Consider the following 5135-nt stretch of genomic DNA (forward strand, 5'->3'; position numbering starts at 1 on the left):
CCCACGACAAATGTGAACATTAAAACATGTGAACATTAAAAAATGTAACCAAAGAATTCCACCCACGACAAAGACCAATTTAAAATAAAAAAGAAAATATAAACGACGACGGAAAACAAAACAAACAAAACAAAACAAAACCACAAAGACGCGAAGGCGGCGACGAGGAAACGGCAGGCAGGCCGGCAGGCCGTGTTTTCCGGGTAGATCTGAGACAAAGAGGGAGAATAGAGGTGGTGGTGGTTTCGTGTTTGGTGTTGTCGTGGTTTGGTGGCTGTCGGGTTTGGTGGCGGTGGAGGGAGTGGAGGTCGGCGTGGATGGGCTTGTCGGTGTGTCGGCTAGTGGTGGCAGTGATAGGGTGGTGGTGGTGTCGGATGGTGGTGGGGTGGTGGTGGGTCGGGTGTGGTGGAGTGATTTTTGTGGTTTTTTTTTGTTTTATCAACTTGGTTTTTTTTTTGTTTAGAGAGGGTGGGAGAAAATGAGAGAGAAAGAGTGAATGTGAGAAATGAGAGAGGATGAGTGAATGAGGAAGTGAGTTGGGAGATTAGAATGGTGGAAGAGTTGTACACAATTAGGTAGAGTTATACACAATTAGGGAAGAAGATTAGGGAGGGAGATTTGTAGCCCTCCATTGAGATGTAATCTCATCCCTCCATCCCTTCCATCCAAAGGCCCTTATAAGGACTTAGGGACTCAATGGATGTAAGGACCTTAGAAGAACCACTCTCTATATATATATATATATATATATATATATATATATATATACATATATACATATATATATATATATATATATATATATATATATATATATATATATATATATCAAGATTCGGTGAGTTTGCTACTTTTCGTGAGTTTCCCCCGCATATATAATCAAATGAGTTGACAAAACCCAATTATCAAATTTTGCGTCGTCATTATTCTCCTGTTGTTTCTCTCTCTTTCTCCTCCTTTCTCTCTCTACTTTTGATCAAAACACTCTGTTCTTTGATTGATTTTTTATCAACAAAATCACGCAACAAAAACACAATTCATGATCAACAAATTCATCAATTCTTCAAATATTTTTTGTGAAACCATAATTTTACAAACAATTCATTCACTATTTTGATTTTCTCAATTGAAACTATCAATTTGTTCATCAATTTTTCTTCGGAAACCCTAATTCTTCAAATTCGACCGAAGGTATTGATATTTCTTCCGATTTCTTATTTAATAATCGAATAACTACATTAATTGAATCAAATAACAAATTCTGACTTAATTTACGTGTTTTTTCCATAATTTTCATTTTCAACGATGGTGAATTCAGACGATCAAACTCTTACTCTGCTTGATAATATTGCTGATAATCAAACAACGATGAATTCAGGCATAAATTTGTGACATAATGCTGATATAATAAATGTTGTTATTAGGTTGATAAGTTTTTTGTTAAAATTACTGATTGCATGTAGATTATTTTCATATTGTTACTCATTTTGTCGTTATAATAACAACTACATAATATCACTATAATTGCATGTAGGTTTTCATTCATGATATCATTCAATATCTCGTATTTGAATAACTGGATTACAGTAATACAATAACTGACTTACAATATTAAAATAACTTTGATATTACATTAAAATAACTGTGATGCATTGTGCTGGACTAGGCTACTAATCTCAGTAAAAAACCTCCCCCCTTCTGTTAGAATAATTGGATTTGTATAATACAATAACCGCATTATAACGTTAAAATAACTGTTGTAGCAAAAATTGTTTTTTTTTCATAATAAATACTATTTTATAGGATCTAACATAAATATCCTTACAATAACTACTCTTTAATAATGAAATAACTTTAGTATTACATTAAAATAACACAATGTGTGCATTGTAGTGGACTAGGCTACCAATCTCACTAAAACCCTCCCCTCTCTGATAGAATAATTGGATTTGTATAATACAATAACCACATTATAACGTTAAAATAACCGTTGTAGCAGAAATTGTTTTTTCATAATAAATACTATTTTATAGGATCTGACAAAAAAATCCTTACAATAACTACTCTTTAATAATGAAATAACTTTAATATTACATTAAAATAACTTTGTGTGCATTGTGGTGGACTAGGCTACCAATCTCACTAAAACCCTCCCCTCTCTGATAGAATAATTGGATTTGTATAATACAATAACTGCATTAAAACATTAAAATAACTATTGTAGCAGAAATTGTTTTTATCACAATAAATACTATTTTATAAGATCTGACAAAAATATCCTTACAATAACTACTATACAATAATGAAATAACTTTACTATTACGTTAAAATAACTGTGTGTGCATTGTGGTGGACTAGGCTACCAATCTCACTAAAAAGCTCCCCTCTCTGATAGAATAAGTGGATTTGTATAATACAATAACTGCATTATAACATTAAAATAACTGCTGCTGCAGAGATTGTATTGTTTTGTTTTGTATAGAATCTAAGATATTGAAATTAATAATACCATAACAGTTCTCATGTTTTAATGTTTTCAGGCATTGAAATTAATACTACCAATGCAACAACTTTGTCTACACCTACTGTTGCGTCTGAAATAGGAGAAAATACTATCCATAATCTGGGATTGAGATATACTCCAGGTGGCAGTGAGAAGTGGAGTAGGATGGTAGAAAATGGTTTCAAGCCTGCTGTGGGGTTAATGTTTGTAAAGCTGGAGGAGGCAATAGAGTTTTACAATTTATATGTTGTGGCTTGTGGTTTCATACCAATAAATTACGCACAAACAAGATTCCGTGATGGTCTGATAAACAAAAAATCAATGGTCTGCAACAGACATGGATTCAAAGAGGATCGAAAAAAACTCAAACCTGTTGTTGAATTTGAAAACACAGAAGAGAAAAAGAAGAGGAAAAGATCTGTAGAGCCAAAGAAAACAAAAATAACAAGATTTGGTTGCAAGGCAAAAATACGGTTTTGTGCTGTATTCAATGACCTTAAGGAGCTAATAGGGTATGGTATTGATACGTTTTATGAAGGTCATAATCGCAGGCTCTGCTCACTCAAAGAAAGGGAACTCTAGAAAAATTTATGAACGCTTAACCTTTACATTAAGCAGACAATTGTAAACTCAACATCGGGGCTACCAAGACATTTAGAATTCTGGCGGAACAATCAAATGGGTATGCAAACATCGGTGCATCTCTCACAGAATTCAAGAACTTCAAAAGAAATATTAAATTTTATATAGGTGACAAGGATGCTGACATGATTCTCGATTATTTAAAGGCGCTTTCTGAATCACAAGATGGCTTTTACTATGCTTATCAAGTTGATGAGGATAACTGTTTGGCTAGAATCTTTTGGGCAGATGCACAAGTAAGAATGAATTATTCCTTGTTTGGGGACACCATCACCTTTGATCCTACTTACGGTACTAACAAGTGCCACATGGCCTTCACCCCATTCACTGGTGTTGACAACCACAAAAAACGGTGACTTTTGCTGCTGCACTTGTCGATCATGAGAACGATGAATCATTCATTTGGGTGTTTAAGAAGTTCCTTGATTGTATGGGCAACAAGGAACTTCAGTGCATTCTTACTGATCAAGATGCAGCAATTAAACTCAGGGTGCGTTCTGTATTCAAGAAAGCAAGACATCGCTATTGCAAGTGACGTATAATGAAAAAACTTACCGATAAAGTTGAGTCACAGATTTGTAAGGAGACTGACTTTGTTGAGCGAATATGTGCAGTTGTTTGGGATACTGACTTGGAACCCATTGAGTTTGAAGAAAAATGGTCTCAAGTGATTAATGACTTTGAGTTGAATGATAATACTTGGTTGACATACATGTATGGTAAAAGGCACAAATGGATACCTGCTTACTTTAGGGATTTGCCTTTAGGCCGCCTTTTGAAAACTACACAAAGATCAGAGAGTCAAAACAGTTATTTCAAAAGATTTGAGAGCATAGATGGCACACTTGTAGAATTTTGGTTGCGTTTTCAGAGTGCAATGGAACAACAACACTATAATCAGAGATTTCTTGATGCTGCAAGTGACAGCACGTTGCCACAGGTTTCTTCTAAGACAATGATTGAGAAACATGCCTCTAAAATCTACACACATACTGTTTTCTATGAGTTCCAAGAGCAAGTGCAAATGGTCCCTGTTCGTGTGCCGTTAGGGGATTTTCTGAGCAAGGAAACATGCACATTATAAGTGTTGAAGATGCCTATAGGAAGCATAAAATATTTCAGGTTATTCCATTTTATAAACATAATTGTCTTTTTACTTTAACATACAATAACTGTGATAAAAGAACACAATAACCGTGTTTTAACATTAAAAAAACTGATGGACTTCTACCTTGGTGTTCATTGCTAGTCTGCAGAAAATAATTCATGTTGAACTATACAATAACTATGTTTGCCTATTGAAACAATTACACTTTAATGCAGGTTGCTCACAATAACGAATCAAAGGAAACAACATGTACGTGCAAGATGTTTGAGAGGAAAGGAATACTTTGTAAACACATTATATGGATTATATCAGGAAAAGGACTGCAAAGCATACCAAAGCAGTACATCGAAAACAGATGGACAAAGAAATCATATAAAAAGCCTTTGTATGGACTGGATGGAAAGTTATTGCAAGACTACGATCCCACTGATTTGAGAAAGTTGGAATTATCAAGGGTATGGTCTGAGTTTTATGCAACAGTAAGTGTTCTTAACTCAATGCCTCATACTCAGATCAAGGAACTAAGTTTGATGCTTTTACAATTCCGAGAGAAAATAAATCCAACAAAAGAGAGCTTGACAAAGGAACAAGAACTGTAAATGCTCTTAGGTTGTTCAGCAAAATAAAATATTACTGTTCTTCCGCCAAAGATTGCAAAAAACAAATGAAGTGGCTATGTAATAACTGCAAACAAATGGGAAACCATGACAAGAGAAACTGTCCAAATCCGTTTGTTGTGCATGCTTTGGAGTAAGAAGATGAAGAGGAAAATGAAATGGAGGATGAAGATGAAGAAGAATGAAAAATGCATTATGCTTTAAAATAATTAAGATTACGTTTTAAAATAATCCAGATTATTCTTTACAATAACCGCATGATTGC

The 5135-nt window shown here is 34.3% G+C and overlaps 1 protein-coding gene across 1 annotated transcript; it reads left to right on the plus strand.

The window, feature by feature from the left end:
• Positions 1-3686: 3686 nt before the first annotated feature.
• LOC141627926 (protein FAR1-RELATED SEQUENCE 1-like) lies at positions 3687-4852 on the plus strand. The gene is made up of 2 exons (XM_074441121.1): positions 3687-4178; positions 4469-4852. The coding sequence occupies exons 1-2, from the start codon at positions 3687-3689 to the stop codon at positions 4850-4852; spliced, it is 876 nt and encodes a 291-aa protein (XP_074297222.1).
• The last annotated feature ends 283 nt before the right edge of the window (positions 4853-5135 follow it).

This window comes from Silene latifolia, chromosome Y, assembly GCF_048544455.1.
Source record: "Silene latifolia isolate original U9 population chromosome Y, ASM4854445v1, whole genome shotgun sequence".
NCBI lineage: Eukaryota > Viridiplantae > Streptophyta > Magnoliopsida > Caryophyllales > Caryophyllaceae > Silene > Silene latifolia.